Below are 17,968 nucleotides of genomic sequence, written 5' to 3' on the forward strand. Positions count from 1 at the left end.
CAGTATTATTGCTAAGCAATCAGATTAAGCCACCCGAAGGCTCCTTTAAATTAAATACTATACCCGATATCCATTTTGGTCGTAACAACTGAAATTGAGTCCTCTTTGTAAAAACGGTTATCTATTGTTGATTCTGTTAACTACAATCTTCACCATAGTCATACTTTCTGACAATCTGGTTTATCATCTGTATAGGTATATGATCTATATTCTGGTTTCGTTCATCATTTATGAATTTATTTCTAATTAATTATCATTAATTGATTTAACCAATCATTTATTTCATTTTCTGAATTGATTGTAGGTCCAAAATTACCCCTCAACATACCGTCTTCCCAACCTATCCGCTAACTTCAGCCGTCATTCCCTGATAGCCAACAGCAATGATGACGTCACACACAAAGCGAAAGATTCTTTGCCAAATTTCGCCCTCGCTAACCTCAATTCTCAAACATTAGTCATAAGGAAAGGACCGATTGAACATCTCGTTTTGAATAAGGAAACCAAGCGAGAGTTAAAGGAGGTAAGCTTTTTTTATATTTTATTTTCTTATATCTTCTGATACTACGGGCCGTCTATGACAGTACCCCTCCCCAGCCCCTTCCCCCACCCCATACACCCATCGTGATATACATGGAATTCAATACATCTAACTGATGTATTTCCCCTTTTCCTTCCCTCTAATGCAGTATGAAATGTTTCTGGACTACCCTCTACACCCACTCAAATGGTTGTACATAATGGTAGTGCATTGCGTTTACGTCACCCTGAACTCTTTACCATGTAGAGTATTTTAGCCAACTGCCGACATGCAGTACAGTGAGACATGAACTCTGGATGACCTTGAGACGGAAATTCACGTAGACAGACCTACAATAGTAATTAGGTGTCGTATCCAGTCATCAATTAAGTCTGGAACTTTGTAGTTAAGAAAGATTATGCATGGGTTATCGATCACATCAGTGAAAGCAGGGATTGTCTGCAGTACTGATATGAACGGTGCACAAGTTATTTAAACCAAAATTTATCCTCCTTTCCTCTTCCCCCTTCCTGTCCCTCTCCATTCCTTCCTTCTTCCCTTCCCTCCTCCACCCCCTCCCTCTTTCACTCCATTATCCCCCCACCCTCTCTGTCCCTTCCTATAATCTACACAGGCCCGCATATGTCACTTACAGGAGGTATGAGTTCCCGTATGTCCGAAGTACAAAATAACATTATAGACAGTCCTACAGGAGTATGTAGTCAATTAGGCTATAGAGATTGTGTCATGAGTTACCGTATCGATCGGAAACGCACAACCCACAATACAGGCGTTGAAGATGTGTAATGTAACTTCACTATTCATTGGTTTCACATGTATTGATTTCTACTTCAAGTTGACAAAAGTAAATGAAAAAAAGGAAATTTTTTAAGGGAATTGCAACAACCCCCCCAAAAAATAATAATAATGCTATACATTCTCAAGGTAAGAACATCAATACATCTGTATACATATAACAATTACTATTTTTCTCTTTATTCTTCTTTGTCAGATGCGATGGTTGGTCCAGGATAATATCAATCGATTCTTTGGTATCTGTGTTTTACCGGCTCCAGACAATTGTTTTTATCATACGAGTGAATTTTGTTCCAAGGGAACTCTTAAAAGCATCCTAGCAAAGGATGATATTAACCTTGATCTTAGCTTTAAGATGTCGTTCATTCAAGACCTGGCGAGGGTTAGTATTACATTTCTCCTCTTTAATCTGGTGTTGCGATTTGATTAGAAACGATTTTTATTGTAACAATATAAGTTATTGGATATATATATATATATATATATATATATATATATATATATATATCCACTCTGCAGTATAAATATTGAAGCATTCATAAAAAAAAATTGTTGACCGTCTATATTCTTTCTTACTTTTCTCAATGTCATGCAAATGGGTAAAATAAATGTCCAGTATGGAATTTAAAACAATTTATAAAATTATTTAAAAAAACAATAAGCTTTACCTTCACGCTTATCTCTAGGTGGCCATTCTTCTATACTCCGTCTGGTCACGTTGCAGAGCACGTGTGTAGTGACTCTTCGAGTGTTAGGAATAGCATGTTTCTATAAGATAAAAGAGTTCGTAAATATTAAAATATTCTATACTGGGAAACTGATAGGTAGGATTATTGTGTAAAAAAAAAGTCTGCAAATATTCTGACAGTAATTTAATGGCAATATTAAGCAGTATGATTATCATGTTTTGCGTAGATGGGGGGGGGGGGGGGGCTTCGGAAACTGTTTATCCTTGCACTACAAGTTTATTGAAGCCTGGACGTGACAGTACGATAAGATGGTACGTCACTATGGCATTACAACACTTCCCCCGCATTGACTAATCATATGCAGTTTACACCCTACAGGCAAAATATCGTATGAAATATTATTTGCAATGAAACTGACGTTGAGAAGGTCTATATATACAACTCCGCCATTTTTTTAATTTTTGTTCCTTCAAAAATGATTGTTTTCTCTGCATATGTAGCCAAATTAGGTATACAAGGATGCCAAAATATGCTCTCTAAAGAAATTATTTAGCATGTGTACTTTAAATTTCTTGGTTTCCAAAGAAATATGTCTTCTTTGATCACACCTTGAAGTTTCATAATCCTCTGAATGAAAGATTTAAGAAGTCAAGTGTTACAAAATCCTTGGTAAACCAAATTATGATATGGAGAAAAGTAAAGCAGTTACACGTTATACTAAAACTACAGGTGTATAGACAGGGAGCTTGTAATTCGCCCAAATTACCAAATAGTTTTAGTATTAACGTCCGTCCCGATTCTTATATACAAAGTAGGCTTAGACCTTTACAGGGAAATCTGTCAATGTAAATATTGTATCGTATAACGTTATTTGTTACGTGTTCAAAGGAGGGATCTTGAATTTAGCTTTGATAGGATTTACTTTAAAGGTTAAAGATATAACCATATAAGCATCGTACAGGTGTAGCCTAACTTGACTTTTGTTTAGAAAGGAGAAAAAAGGATTCCTTGAGGCATTGGGATTCGGTCTTGGGATTTAAACACATCTTTACTCACATGTATGTAGCCTATAGGCGCAGGGGCGTCAATCATGGAGGGGGGGGGGGAACATGGGTCCACGTCCTCCATTTTATGATGGGTGGAGGACACAATATCAAAATCCCCTCTCCAGGTTTTGTGACTGACTCGTGTATGCGCTAGACCTATCAGGCTCATAATAACTCGTGTATCTCATAAAGGGAGCTAAAAACATTTTGCTATGAGATTAGTAGTTATTAATATTTTATTCTCATCTGCTAAACTTCCCTTCCCCGATGAAAAAAAAGACCTGTTCAACTGGATTGAAATAAAAATTACGGATTTATTTATAGCGTAAGTTAATTGAGGAAGCAACCATATACATCGCTGAGGCTATATGCTAAGCCAGCAGTTAATGAAACAACAGTTAACTTCGTACAGTGTTCATACGGTTCTGGTAACATACCCTATAGGTCTACTGTAATGTACAGAGTATAGTCTATAGTTCAACGCATATATGTAGTGTATATATGTCCGTGCATATATCATACAGCCATTTGATTCAACACGGGTCGTATATTATATGAGCTGATACTGTTTCTTTTAAACATTATCCCCGTATAACTATAATATATATACTTTGAAGCCTGTCATATTTATCAAGGTTGTAGACTTCATACCGATTTTCAAGTCAATTTGGAGATTTCTTACCAGCGTTGGATAATATAAGGTTATGTTATATATTGCTCATTTCCAACCCCCCCCCCCCCCCCATAAAGTTACTTTAACCTATTTTTGAGCGTGCGGGCGATGATCACCCTATTAGTGAACGCATATATTCAGTTACATTCAAGGAAGACTCAATCAATCCGGTTTTTAATGTGACACATATTGAAATATTACCAATCACACATTACCCAATAAAATTAGGGCGTTTTTCTCTCAAAATGACTCGACCAAAATAGAAATTTTGATGAAAATGTTTAAAACCTTTAAATCGAGAAGACTCAACACAATTGGAAGGTTTGATTGCCAATTTGTTGTTTAAATCCAGGTCAGATTCTTTTCCCATGGGGGGAGGAGGGAGTACAAGCGGTTACCTCAATTGACATATTGAAATGTTTCAACGCTATTGATTATGTTTTTTGCACCAAACACATGCTTGGAACTTGAGCATTTCGGTTATATAAAGTGACTTGGCTTTGTTAAAGTGATCGTACAACATAAAGAAGACGTTTTTGCGTTTCTTCACAAGATATACCGTTGTTAAAAATGTTATCAGTTTGGTTTTCCTCTACTGCATACATATAATAATAATAATAATAATACATCAATTTTATATAGCGCCAAACAAACTATGAAATAATTCTCGTAGCGCACATATATATACACACATCTATTCTGGCTTATATATAAGTGTGTTTTCCATGTTACATACTCGAGTTTAAATGATGTTAATAGATATTCAACCAATATGACTTATACTGAAGGTATAAGCGTTTTTTTTCATATTATACCTTCAACTTTTACTGAAATATTCTATTGTGTACAGGCAATGTCTTCAAGCATAACTATATAGCAAACTGCAACTTATGCGCATGACGTGGTTCTTCACAACATTGTACAATACACATGCGCATTCTATTTTCCTTATATATATATATATATATATATATATATATATATATATACATTGGTATATTTGTTTACTTCAACGCATGATAGCTGGGACTTAGGTTTACCTCGGGGATAGGTTTACCTGACACCAGGTAAACCTAAGTCTAGGGTCTTCTTGTTCAATCAATTTCACTTCCTTTGAGGAATGATTATTTCGAGTTAAGAGAAAACCTCATAAACTTTTCATTTCCGAAGTTACACAAAAAAAATCGTTCATTTAAAGGGTAAAATTTCCCCTCAAAATTGGAGGTAATTCCGAAGGGTATATAACAGAATTACGAACATGGTACATATGTTGATCCCAACTTTACACCTCGATTTTGACCAAATGCGGCTATATATAGTTCCGAAACTTAAAGGTTCCTCTAATTACACTGAAATCTTCGTAATTGTACTTTTTCTTCCATTAATTTGGGATATTTAAGAAAATAAGACTTTCTATTTTAACTGGCAAATTTACACGTAACGAAACAACGCCCCCACACATAAGCAGTTCTTTCTATGTTCGGTGGCAGGGCAGTCGATCGGATCGTATCGTTGCTATCCCAATAGCCTACATTCAACGTTACTTTATGAGGCCTAGCCATGTACAGTAGTCTACAAAGGAAAGTGCCGCAGGTTACCGTAAACGTTGCCCATTTGAAGTTGGCTTTTGGACTTTGGTGCAGTATATGCATTGTAAGTAAATTCCTTAAAAGTGTTCCGGATATATTAATAACATTTAGAGTAAATACCTTCATGCTGAACACAATTAAATTAAGACCATGGTTAGAGTTAGAGTAGACTAGCCTAGGCCTAACGTTAGCCCTAAATTGGACCTATCAGTATTACTGGCTATGGTAAATCACAGCTGCCTGCTACTGCCTTTGCTGATACTCGGAATATAAATGTGATACATAAATTAAAGTATATACTTGTAACAGACTGGTCAACCTACACATTTTGCAGCCTGGTGATCTTCCAGATCTTTGAAAGTAAAGGCTTAATAATTGACGCACCTCCAAATATTACTAGGCCTACTAGTACTAGGCTACTATTACTATATATACTAGCCAACTACTACTGTAGCTAGTACTAGCAACTATACAGCAGGCAACCATAACTTTTTGCAGCCAAGCAGAGTTAAATATTTCATGAGTTTGAATCCATTTCAGGTATTTGCTGATCAAATTGTTTCTGTGCATGTTTTGGGGCATTTGGAAATCTTGCTCCCTAAAAATAACCAAAATTACCTCAATATAATACCACTAATCTCTGGGACCTGACCTTTCTGAAGTTAGAGGCTCAGAGCATAGCAAACAGCATCCAAAGATAATGGATGTTTACTTAGGCCTTCACTACAGTAAGCTCATCGACAGATGTGTCAATTTAGGAGTATGAAAGAACTTGCATTCGTGCGATGCAATTTTGAACCATTTCATGAAATATAAATCTTTGGGTATGTCTCAATCTCTCTGACATAAAATAAGGCAGTCAGAAAGTCACAACTCCACAAAAACAGATACACAAGCAAACGGAACACTGCAGTAAAAGAAAGGGCCTGACAGATTCCTTAAACGAGTTACAAAAGTAAAAAATGTGAAAACGTTTGCCGTCTCAGTACAATATTCATCCCCACAATATTCTCTATATGTGTTAGTGTGCATCACTAAGCCCTGTGCGTACAGTAGTAGTGGTGTGTCATTGGTTCTGATTCAGAGAACTAAGTCACACAGGGCCTCAGTGTAGCAGTGTACAACAATTTTTTGTACTGTAACATGAGTTTTTTCCCCCTGCACCTATGGGATGAATCATGGCTGAAGGTAAACAATTGAGTATTCATTTTAGAATAACAACGCAATCATGGCTAAGTAATTTAGGCATTTTGATATTAACGTTATGATGTGGGTAGTGTTAATAGTGCTGAAGTAATAGCTTGATCAAAAGTATTCCTCAAAGTCCCACAATGCCTTCACAGGGTGACCTACTGTACAGTCACTTGAGCACTTAGGAGTTTTTGCAAAAAGAGCAAATTCCTTGTCCAAAATTGCTAGGTTTGATCCAGTTTTACGGAGTCCCATAACAAAAAAACACAGTCTGTGATATATCAATGGAAAAGTGTAAAGATTCAATGTAACATATTTGAAAGGATTAGAGTATGTTGAAAAACCACCAGCTATGCATTTTAAGGAAATAAACAGTACCTCATTGAACCTTGCATTGTGTTCACACTAATGAGTTATGAAATTGTTATCAGTGTCTTCATCATTAAAAGCTATTAATTAGGTTGATCAATGGTCTCACATATTAGTGCAATCACAGAGGTTAAATTTCAATCAGGTTATAATGCCAAGGGAATCCAGACCTACTTCATAAAAATATAAAAAATTCATGGCTACTATATAAATCATTCATGATAAAAACCAGCATACATACAGTATGTGCAACTAAAGTAGTTTCATATTGGGTATCATGTCCAAATAAAAGCTCTTGATTGTATTCAGTTTTCATACTTTTAAAAATGACCATCTGTGTGCAGTAATTTGGTGTTAGTAAGTAACATGAAAATGCACAAGACTAATGTTCAACAGGCACTAGATAGTTCTCATGTCCATAGCACAAACCAGGGAGTTGTTCCATTACAACTCCCTGCACGAACAGGCTATTATGATCAGAGTTGTTATGGAACAAATAAAACTCCCTTGTATGATGTTAGAACTGTACTGTGTGACAAAACACTTATATGCATACATGTGGTAACATGTTGCTATGATCCGATACTAGCTGGTTGGGTGTATAAATAGATCACCATTATGCAAACTGCACTGCACATGGTTTCCATTATGTAATAAGTTTCATTCTATGAATTTGTCAATCTGACATGTATGCTACTGTATATGTGTAGGCTGCATGTACAACTTATTGTATCTTAATAATATACAGCAAAAAACTATTGAGAACTGTGATAAACAACATTTTCAAAGTGACAGTTGGGGGTCTAAAAAGACCACTGAAAGCCTTCTGTAGCGATATAACATGATACTAAACATTATATATCTCTGCAAGCTAGTGTACCCTGCTTTGAGACCCATGGCTTAAATAAGGTTTTCACAAGTTTGCCCTGTTGACCCAACCACTGGCCTAGACATACCAATAAATAGATCTATCCATGCTTCAAATTGAGTTTTCACAATTTGACCATTTTTACCTAAATTACCTTTGACCTTCACCAAAAACAATAGGCTTCTTGTACTTGTGATGCATCTATACATACATACTGTACCAACTATGAGATCTGTCCAATAAAGCTTACTGTCATGAGAAACTGTGTTTACAAGCTAGGATCACAAACACAGTACTCCTACCAATGCACACGCACACATATGCCATCGTGAGTGGAAAGTTTCAACATCATTGAAACCAAACATTAAAAATGAACTCAGTCATAATGCCAAAGTCTGTGTACACGAGTAGTCCTGAGCTTAAACCCCAAATGATACGTTGAGGGACTAAATGTACCGGTATACATAGTCTAGGGTGCATGCAATTTTTTAGTATATGAACTGCATGCGGGATGAGGCATTGAACCATGCATGAATACTCAGTCAATCTCTTGAAGTGATTGCATGCTACATTCCTGGGTACAACTTACATACCAAATAATAGATCAATATTCAAACTTAGTAGAGTGGCATTTTTCTCAATTGTTGCATATGCAGTTTCCATGAAAAAAGTGATAGCTAAATTAACTAAACTGACATGAATATTGGACAACATGTACACTAAGTATTGACATCAAATAGGGAACTGCACTGTCAAGACTTCCACTTGCAATTTATGAACAATTATCTGGACTTATTTATGTTCATTCTCTTGTCAGAAAAGATGGCTCAAATTTGGCACAATTTGAGGAATGCATGAATGCAGAATGAGAACACCACAGCAGATATGCTCCACTTTATTGCAAGAAGTACAGGGCTGCAATTTCAAGGTCGACACAGGATATCAAAATACTGTAACTTTGAGCTGCTGGTTCATGCTGACCATGGGATGCAGAGAGAAATGGCTTATATGGAAATAAGGAGCTCCCACAAGCATATATTGCAAACATCCCAGTTGTCTTTAATATTCAGTAAGTATTGACTGTGAGATATATTTTAAATCCCTGTGACCTGAAGTTAGTTTTCTAAAGTCTTCCCTTTAATATCCTCTAAGTCTGATCAACACACACTATATATACATAATATAAATTTACTGTACTAAGTTTCAACACGAACAAAGATGATGAAAATTTGCTGTTTATTTTCAAAAACTGTAAACGATCTAAGGCAACGGCTAACAAAGTAATGTAAGAAAGACTTTCCACTTCCCACCAAGTCCACTGCCAAACCTTTTGGTTTACTTTGCTACTTCCACCATCATAGAATGTTATCCGAATTGAAATGACTTTATGTGTAGTCTTTGAAAACCAAATGTACTGTAAATCTGCCATCTGGCAGGCTGGAATGAATTGTAGGTAGGATTGTGAAGCAAAGACTTGAGGTGTTAACACACCATCACATTTTAACCTTGATTATGATGTGTTTATTTGTACCTTTTGCAACAATGTCAATATCAAAATGTGAGGCTTTAAAAAAATATTTACATGGAATGTACTTCAGTGAAACTTTGACATATGATTGAAATGTTGTTTTGGTTCATTGTAGGTTAACGAGAGCTGATGGAATTTCTCCACAAGAGAAGGAAGTACTGTCATCAATAAAATCTGCAGACAGAAGAATATTTTTACTGAAGATCAAAATTTTCAATGAAAGGAAAGGCTTTCGATTAAAATTGGACAAACAACTTCTGTAGATATAATGAGGACTAGATTTATATGTCATTGCTTGGAGCAAGGTACGGTGCATTCTATGAGTTTGAATTTTTCTTTTTAGTTTCTGGACAGGTATATGACATGCAGCATACAAATTAAAATTTGTTAATGAATTTTCTTCCTTTACAGCATCATAAAATTCATTATTAATAATCCATTTATACAAATTCTTATGTTGCTGTATTTGAGAATAATTTTCGTTAGTAAAACAAAGATTTTAATCATATTCATTGCATTAACTATTATTCATGTAACTCCCTTACTTCACTGTATCAAATAAAACATTGTTTCACCAATCCATTATTCCAGTTGTTATACTGCTGGGAGGGGAGACCCCAAGGTCTTTTAATACTTCAGTTACCCAATTAATGCTAACTAGATGCTCAATAATGCTTCCCACAATGGGGATGTTGAGTCTAGCAAACCTTAAGTCTAGTGGACCCTCAATGTAATGGGCATCCTCCCCCCCCCCCATGTTGGTACTGCATGTGGTATACTTTTGTTAGTGAAACTAAGAGTTTCATCCTAGTCATTACATTGAGGGATGCTCTTTATTAAACTCCTTTACTTCACTGCGTATTGGTAATCAACTATTCTAGTTGTAATGTTGCTAGTACTGTATTTGAGAATCCTTTTGTTAGTGAAACGAAGAGTTTAATGCTATCCATTACATTTAGGAGTACTCTCTAAGTGTCTACCTTCACAACATCATATCATAAATTATTAACAATCCATTATCTCTTTATATTTATGGCAGAGCTGTAGTCGAGTCCAATTACCCAGAGCCCGATCCAAGTCTGAGTCCATCTTGTCTGAGCCAAATACAAGACCCCTCAAGTCCGAGCCGACTCCAGATACCAAAGATCACCTTTGGTAAAAATTCTTGAACTGTTATGATAATTATGCACCCAGGAGGAAATTTACCTCATGCTATAATTTTTTCGGACCAGATAAGTGACAGCAAGCTCTTCCTGGTTCATAAATGTTATAAAACTACTGGGAGGGGAGACACCAAGGTCCTTCAATACTTCAGTTACCCAATAAATGCTAACTAGACGCTCAATAATGCTTCCCACAATGGGGGTGTTGGGTCTAGCAAGTCTAGTGGACCCTCAATATAATGGGCATCCCTCTTGTTGGTACTGCATGTGGTATCCTTTTGTTAGTGAAACTAAGAGTTTTATCCTAGTCATTACATTGAGGGATGCTCTTTATTAAACTCCCTTTCTTCACTGCATCGTATTGGTGATCCATTATTTTAGCTGTAATGTTGCTAGTACTGTATTTGAGAATCCTTTTGTTAGTGAAACGAAGAGTTTAATGCTATCCATTACATTTAGGAGTTAACTTTCTAAGTCTCTACCTTCTCAACATCATATAATAAATTATTAACAATCCATTATCTTTTTATATTTATGGCAGAGCTGTAGTCGAGTCCAATTAGCCAGAGTCTGAGCCAAGTCCGACCCCACTTCGTATGAGCCAAATCCAAGACCTTTCAAGTCCGAGCCGACTCCAGATATTCAAATATGATCACCTTTGGTAAAAATTCTTGAACTGTTATGATAATTATGCACCCAGGAGGAAATTTACCTCATGCTATAATTTTTTCGGACCAGATAAGTGGCAGCAAGCTTTTCCTGGTTCATAAATGTTCAGCCCGGGCGCTCAACTTTCAAACCATGCAGGGAGAGGCAAAATCATATTCAAACCACAACCACCGCCAGGTTAGAACCTGCTTGTGAGAACCCTGCTCTACTAAAAGTGAAATTCTAGTTACATTTAGGATTGCTCATTAAGATTTTCAAATCATCATCATTGTCATGGTTGCTACTTTTTCTGATGTCATCATCATTTGTGAATTATTGTGATTGTTGCCATGTTACATTTGCCAGTATCAATTTTGCTTATTGTTCTCTCAAAATTGCAGAGTAGAAGGAAGAAATGTTAGCTAACAGTTATTATACCATATGTTCTTGGTCTCTAAATTGTTTACGCTGAGGTCAGTATGAACAGAAGTGTTTATAATAGTTTTCCTTTCTGTTAAAGTATTTTCTGAATCATTTCATTAATTTTATATTTATACTGGAATTTTCAGTAGGTGTTGGCCTCATTGAGGGTCAAGGCTACTCAAGGTCAGTAGAGTAACATAGAGCATCTAACTCAACAAGGAAAAGTTGGTAGTCATATGTAGTGCATATAGGTTTCTGACATTGAGTACTATTCTATAAACATTTGTAGAACCAGATAAACGAACAAAATAAAACGAAACAGTTGATGAAAGTCATAGTAATGTATATTCAAACGTTTTCGAAGATTTCACATCTTCCTCGTCAGGAAATAGATAATAAAATAATCTCTTATGTATAGTGCATGCGAAAGTTGTAGTATTAATGATGACTATGTATGTTCAAAGATATAGGAGGTTCTAAAATAAGTTGAGAATAAATGACGATCCATGTTGAAATAGTTGATTGTTTAAAACGGGTTTAAGTTTCTTGATGTACAGTGCCTCCTTAATTTTAATTTCAAAGTCTGTATAGCCGCTGTCTATGACACTAAAGTTGGTGATGTTAGCTGATCGGCAGTCTATACAGTGAGTGATATGCTCATAGATTGCAGATTTGTCAGATAAGTGCTCCTTGACCCTTGTAGCCAGATGTCTTTTAGTCTTACCGATGTAAGTTTGGTTCTTATCACAGGAACCTTCAAATGAATAGATGACATTGGCTTTAAGGGCCATGGGGGTCTTATCTTTCAAGGAAAAGTAATTACTGACTTTAAACGTTTTGAAAACTATAATACACTTCTTGTTAACGCCTCTAAAATGTTTAGTTAAGGATCTCTTGAAATTTAGTGAAGGGTGACCTATGAATGGAATGGTAATCATGTACTTACTGTCATCATCCTTATCCTGATTATCCACTTCAGAACTAAGTTTCTTATTGAGGAATTTGTATACACACTCTTCCAAAATCCTGCTGGGATAACCATTATGGTATAAAATCTCTTTTAATTTGGAGACCTCTGTATGGAATAAGGACCAATTGCTGCACACAACAAATGCCCTATTAAGGAAACAATTAATTAAGCCGATCTTCCAAACCCATGGACAAATGGCATGGAAATTGAGAATTACATTTGTATTAGTTGGCTTACGATAGACCATTGAACTGTATGATGAGTTAGTTTCAGAGGGTAAACACACCTCTGTGTCAAGAAAAGCAAGATGTTTCGGTCCAATTTCATGGGTAAATTTCAAATTTGGATGTAATTGGTTAAGAAAACCAAGGAAACTGTGAACATGATCCAAAGAATTAAACACACAGAAAATGTCATCCACATACCTGAGGTACAACATAGGGCCATAATCAGTACTATGAGTCATGAAAATGTTTTCTAAATGAGCAAGGAAAAAATTAGCCAGAACTGGACCCAGAGGGCTACCCATTGTTACCCCATCAATTTGACAGTATAATTTCCCTTTATGGAGGAAATAACCACCTGTTGCAATCTGTAGTAACTTTTTGAAAACCTCTTTAGGATAAGAAGGCCTTGAATCTTGCCTGTAGACATATTCACAAACAATATCAATAGTTTCATTTAGAGGGATATTATTCTATAAACAGTATAGCAGAAGCCCATGTGAGATAACTAGATATCTGAATCTGAAAGCCATGTTAACATGATAGTTCAATATTGGAATGATGAATGGAAGTTTGTATGAAGGTGTATCATGTGCTGAGCTCTTAGCCAAGTCAAAGGTTATTTGAGGCCAATATAGGTAAAATCTGAAAACCTTCATGATCCCATACTATCTAGTATCTGACTAGTAGCTGCTTTAATAGCTGAATCTTAGGGCAATTAATATATTTATCAGAACAAGTAATGTACCTCAAAAGACTTCTTAAGCTCTTTTGAGCCCCATTCAATATTTCAGTGTATTAACTTCATCATTCTTTTAACAAATTTACTCCAAATTACTAGTTTCATGTTCTGGCAATGAACCTTTGTCATATCATGTTGCATGAGTGCTGTAACTGGTTTACAAGCTTGCAAAAGTCTTAAAAGGAGGATAGGGTGTTGGAACAAATAGTTCAAAATAATATTAACAAAATTGCACCATATTTTGCTTTTCTTTTTTCCCATATGTTGCCACTGCTTGAATAAGACTAGTTGATAGGACTTTTTGTGAGCTCCACCTTTGACAACAAGGTACAGTAGACTTCAACTGCATCTTGTTGGCAACATCCTAGGAAAGTTTCAATAAACACAGATGTTTCTATAAATGAGGAATCTGATGAACATTCCAATACTGCAAGTCTTTATTGGACATTTCAGCAGGAGGCAATAACCAATTCTGCTATCGTTACATACTGTAGGTCCTTCATAAAATGCCACTTAAAGAACTGTATTACTTCCTTGGAAGGTGAATTTTATTGTCAAATACAACATCTGTCAAATATTTAGTTTCCCAACCTGTCCAACACCTCCCCCCCCCCCACCCCTCCATTTATCCCGAGTAGTTTACAGAAACTGGGACAGAACATTTTTTGTGGGAAACAAGGTTAAATAATGTTGTTTGAGGTATTGAGCATTTATCTATATGTCCCTTTCGAAACTAGATAGGAGGAAGTAGCAAACAATGCAAGGAAAACATGAAGTTCAAGTGGATGCTTTAATTGCTTTTACCCAAAACATTGCTATATTCATTGATAAATATAATCCACTTCAAATTCAGTACCGTTATACAACATGCAAAAGAGTTATGATATTGATGTACTTTCTGAATTTAGACCATTGCAGGTGAACAAGTTTAACATTGGTTTTTAATTTGACTGTATGTAGAAAACACCGGTTACATAATGAACCTCAGATACAATGTCGTGCAAATGCATATTACTGCTAGGAGCTGTTTAACAAACAGTGAAAGAAAAATTTATTACTCGACTATCAAAAGATTCGCAGAACTCCACTCCTTCAACAATATTTACAGTGGTGCAGACTTCAAAGCAGTGCAAGGGCAACAACTGTCTATCTCTTTAAGAAATTTCCAAGTGCTTTCATTTCTAGCATTTGCATATGTTCAAAAGAAAAATGACAAATTAAAAGATGTGGTCTTTTCAACATGTTACCACATCTCCCCCCCCCCTCTCTCCCCCATCAAAAAAGTATTGCATGTACAGCAGTGCAAGGGCAACAACTGTCTATCTCTTTAAGAAATTTCCAAGTGCTTTCATTTCTAGCATTTGCATATGTTCAAAAGAAAAATGACAAATTAAAAGATGTGGTCTTTTCAACATGTTACCACATCTCCCCCCCCCCTCTCTCCCCCATCAAAAAAGTATTGCATGTACAGCAGTAACCCTTTTTGTACATGTGCAATACTGTATATGAGGCAGGGCCTTAATCATGACTTGACCAAGCCCTTTATCCATTTGAATAGCACAAGTTATGTCAGTGGTATTCACATTAATGCCTCATTGAAAATGTGCCTCATGGTGAATTTTCTAGCTAATAGCATGAATGTGAATGAGCTGAAGTTGTTGAAGTTGCTTTGTTTATATATTTCTGAAAGTAACATGAAATTTCATATTGATTTTTAATGAAAATATTTGCATTTATCGGTAATAAACAGAAAGAAGACATAATGATTTCTGCTAAAGTGTCTTATCTCTGCCTCTTATGTTACAAATTTGTTCATTGGTTGGTCCTTGTACTTCGAACATATTGCTCCCTAACTCAGCAAACCCATATTCGATCTGAAGATGCTAATTCAGACAGCTTACTGTTCTAGCAAGTTCTCGACTAATTATATTGATGAATTTGCATCTGGATGAATTTGCACTGGATGAATTTGAATCATGCCAACTATGTAAGGAGCCATTTCTTTAAACCTTGCAAGACTGTGCGAAAAATATATCATTCATTGGTCTGCATGGTATCGAATCTCCATGATGACCACTCATGAACGACCGCGGACCGGCAGTAGGCTATAGTTGCTGAAAAACCTGACGTGACATAGCGCATAGGCCGAGATATGTCATGATATTTCAAAGCAACTTACCAGATTGTCTTTTTTCTTCTATTTCTCTAAACAATTTGATGACCATATCAAGACATGGGGATCTCAAAATAAAGGATGCTGTGAAACTTTAGAGCAGCTTACAAGGCCTGGGAAGTGTTATTTCCAACGATCTAGGAGGTCTTTATAGCTGAAAATTTCCCGTATGCTGAGCGCCAACCCATATGGTGGCACTCCACTCAGGTAGTAACAAGACGCCCTCCCAGGAATTGTTCAAGCCCCCCCCCAAGCGCCCACCCCCTCCACTGGAACAATCCTGGCTACGTCACTGCATGTACCACAGGTTTATCTGATATCAAAGTGAAAGCGGCTTTCCACAAGAATAAAGAAAGCATATCTACATTTTTGTGTAACACCTACACAACTCAATCCCCACGCAAACAAGACTACCTACGTATAGTTTTCATTGAGGATTCCAATAATTCCTGCAATTTCCTACCAATAACATATGGAAAGTCACTCCTGTTATCGTGGCAGAGCTAGGGGTATTGGTAAGAGGGGGTGAGAATGGTCTGTATGGGCGCTTTCGACTTTATCTAAGCGGAGCGCCACCACAGGTTGGCGCAGAGCGTACAGAAATCTTTTGAGTAAAGATACTCCCTATATGGCCGGAAATGACCCTTTCCGGGCCTTGCTAATTTGCAGATAAACGAAGAATAAATAGGTGTCATCGCCAACAAAATGTGACAAATGTCAATAGGTAGATGAGAGCGCCATAAAAAAGTCAATACTCGCGAATAAGTAAAAGAAGTGATCAATAGCTGAAAAGGGCGCCAGCAGTCCATATTAGTCCGTTGAGGGGGGGGGGCATCCGCCCCCTGACTGTATTGACGCTCCGCCACTGTTGGGAGCTCAGTGTAGGAAGAGAAGGGGGGAGAGGGAGGGTATTTTTTAACGGTTTGGGTGAGCGTCTGCAATGATTCGTAATGACATGTTATCACAAGCGTTCAACATGCTCAAATAAAAAGAATGAATGAGGAGGAATTCATATCACTTTTCAATCATTGTTTGAAACAAATTGAGCGAATCGATCGCTAGTAATCTTGAAATTGGTTTAATCACGGTCATTGTCATGTTTCTCATATGTACCTTTCTCATATAAAAGAATTCTGTACGTAATGTTATCAGAAATACTTTTAAAATGACACCAAAGAGATTAAAAATTCTTTTCGAATTTGTTAATAATATTGTCTTTTAAGAGACACCGTAGACACGTTGCTCGGTTGGGTTTACTGCAATAGTGGCAAATGGAGACCAATATCCGCACTTAGTGGACCTAATGTTATAGTCGTGCATTGACCTTGAACAGAGGGGCCTACCGTGAAAACGTACGGAAAATTCATCCTTTTATATCTCAGCGAGACAATTCCACTGGATACAATAATACGACTCAAAAGTCCTTAGATGTGGTTATCATAACAATCACAATAAAAGATATGTATGAAAAGCAGAACAAAGATATGATGGAAACTCAAATGTGGACCAAAAAACGATGTCCCTACGGATGCCGTTTAGTGACATTTACATAATTTGTGTGTAGTAGGTTCCGTAGCTCTTTTGTGGAAAAACTTTGTAATATGCTTAAAGTTGGTAGTTCATCCATGCTTTAGAATAATGAGAGACATAGATCATCACGTTCTATGAGGAGGGAGGCTATTTTTAAAAATCTGGGTAATAGGTACTGTAACTCTTTTCTTGGAGAAAGCTTGGAATAGGCGGATAAGGAAGAAAGTTTCGAGTTCCTTCCACGCATTAGATAAATGAGGAACCTAGTTCATCACGCTTTGCGAGGATATCTCATATATTAGGTGTAAGAGAAGCGGTGATTGTAAGGACGGGAAGGGGAGAATGGAGGGGGGTAAATGATGTTACCAGGGGACCTAATAATTTGTCCTAAATGAGATTTAAAAAATTCATTAATGTAAGTAAATTTCATTACTGCCTGCTCTCGCTGATTTCTTTTAACCCTATAGAGCGGAGTGTGTGAGGTGAAGAAGGGTAGGGCAGGATGGGGGAGGGATGATAAATGACGATGTAACCAGGGGCTAATAATTCGTTCAATAAGAGATTTGAAAATATATATATATATATATGTAAGTTAATATCATTACTGCCTGCTCCCATTGATTTCTTTCAAACCTAAGTTACGCTTATCGGAAGACTATATGCCGATAATACAATTCTTTAACAAGGAGATGCTTCTAATTTATTAAACTGTGTAACTTTCACTAATCTATTTGGAAAAACATATGCTTTTAAGTTGAAAGACTCAGTAAGGATCAATTAAGTAGAACAAGGATCGTTGCGTGCTG

At 36.5% G+C, this 17,968-nt stretch overlaps 2 protein-coding genes and 1 long non-coding RNA gene across 9 annotated transcripts in view; 2 read left to right on the plus strand and 1 right to left on the minus strand.

Moving 5' to 3' along the window:
- The window catches only part of LOC139967712 (atrial natriuretic peptide receptor 1-like), an 87,848-nt gene that overhangs the window by 50,273 nt on the left and 19,607 nt on the right, over positions 1-17,968 (plus strand). Inside the window, exons 9-10 of the mRNA XM_071971744.1 lie at positions 305-523; positions 1,533-1,718. Coding sequence (XP_071827845.1) covers positions 305-523; positions 1,533-1,718 — 405 coding nt within the window. The remainder of the gene's footprint in view (positions 1-304; positions 524-1,532; positions 1,719-17,968) is intronic.
- LOC139967713 (uncharacterized) overlaps positions 1-17,968 on the minus strand; it is a 54,867-nt gene that overhangs the window by 25,337 nt on the left and 11,562 nt on the right. For all 6 annotated transcript variants that reach the window (XR_011793091.1, XR_011793092.1, XR_011793090.1 and 3 more), the window contains one exon: positions 2,005-2,104. The gene's annotated coding sequence lies outside the window, so the exon portion shown is untranslated. The remainder of the gene's footprint in view (positions 1-2,004; positions 2,105-17,968) is intronic.
- On the plus strand, positions 4,742-14,996 carry LOC139967714 (uncharacterized). Of its 2 annotated transcripts, XR_011793095.1 has the most exons (5): positions 4,742-5,397; positions 8,579-8,830; positions 9,405-9,594; positions 10,329-10,444; positions 10,994-13,670. It is a non-coding gene; the product is annotated as an uncharacterized lncRNA (long non-coding RNA). The 2 variants fall into 2 exon arrangements; XR_011793094.1 differs by having other exon boundaries at positions 4,747-5,397; positions 10,329-14,996.

Source organism: Apostichopus japonicus, chromosome 5 (genome assembly GCF_037975245.1).
Source record: "Apostichopus japonicus isolate 1M-3 chromosome 5, ASM3797524v1, whole genome shotgun sequence".
NCBI lineage: Eukaryota > Metazoa > Echinodermata > Holothuroidea > Aspidochirotida > Stichopodidae > Apostichopus > Apostichopus japonicus.